General features: G+C 65.3%; 1 protein-coding gene across 1 annotated transcript in view; it reads right to left on the reverse strand.

Annotated features, from left to right (window-relative positions):
- Window positions 1-464, reverse strand: part of VOLCADRAFT_93925 (uncharacterized protein) — a gene marked incomplete at both ends in the record, with an annotated part of 17,867 nt that overhangs the window by 10,235 nt on the left and 7,168 nt on the right. Inside the window, one exon of the mRNA XM_002953172.1 lies at window positions 170-228. Coding sequence (XP_002953218.1) covers window positions 170-228 — 59 coding nt within the window. The remainder of the gene's footprint in view (window positions 1-169; window positions 229-464) is intronic.

Below are 464 nucleotides of genomic sequence, written 5' to 3' on the forward strand. Positions count from 1 at the left end.
CCTCCCCTTCCCTCCCCTTCCCTCCCCTTCCCTCCCCTTCCCTCCCCTTCCCTCGGCTTCCCTCCCCTTCCCCCTTCCCCCTTCTCCCCCCTCCTTTCCTCCTCTCCTCCTTGCCTGTAGTTCCTCTTGAACTCCACGTAGCTCTGCAGGTCCAGCTGCCCCTCCTGACCGTCCTTGAGCCGCTTGCTGTTCTCGATGGTGCTGAAAATCTGGTAGCGCTGAACCAGGCTGAGGGGGGGCCGAGAGGGGGGCCGGGCGGGGAGGAGGGGTGTAGGGAAAGAGGGGGAGAGGAGGGGATGGAGTAAGGCCGAAAAGAGGGGGGAGAAAGATGTCGTCCTCTTTCCTCACCGCCCGGCAGCCTGCCCCCTTCAATCAACCCCCCCCCCAATACCCTCACCCCCACTCCCACCCCCCTGCCAACGGCCTCACCTTGGCCCCGCTTTGAGCGCCAGCTGCAGCTGTGT

The sequence above is a fragment of the Volvox carteri genome, assembly GCF_000143455.1.
Source record: "Volvox carteri f. nagariensis unplaced genomic scaffold VOLCAscaffold_34, whole genome shotgun sequence".
In the NCBI taxonomy this organism is placed as follows: Eukaryota; Viridiplantae; Chlorophyta; class Chlorophyceae; order Chlamydomonadales; family Volvocaceae; genus Volvox; species Volvox carteri.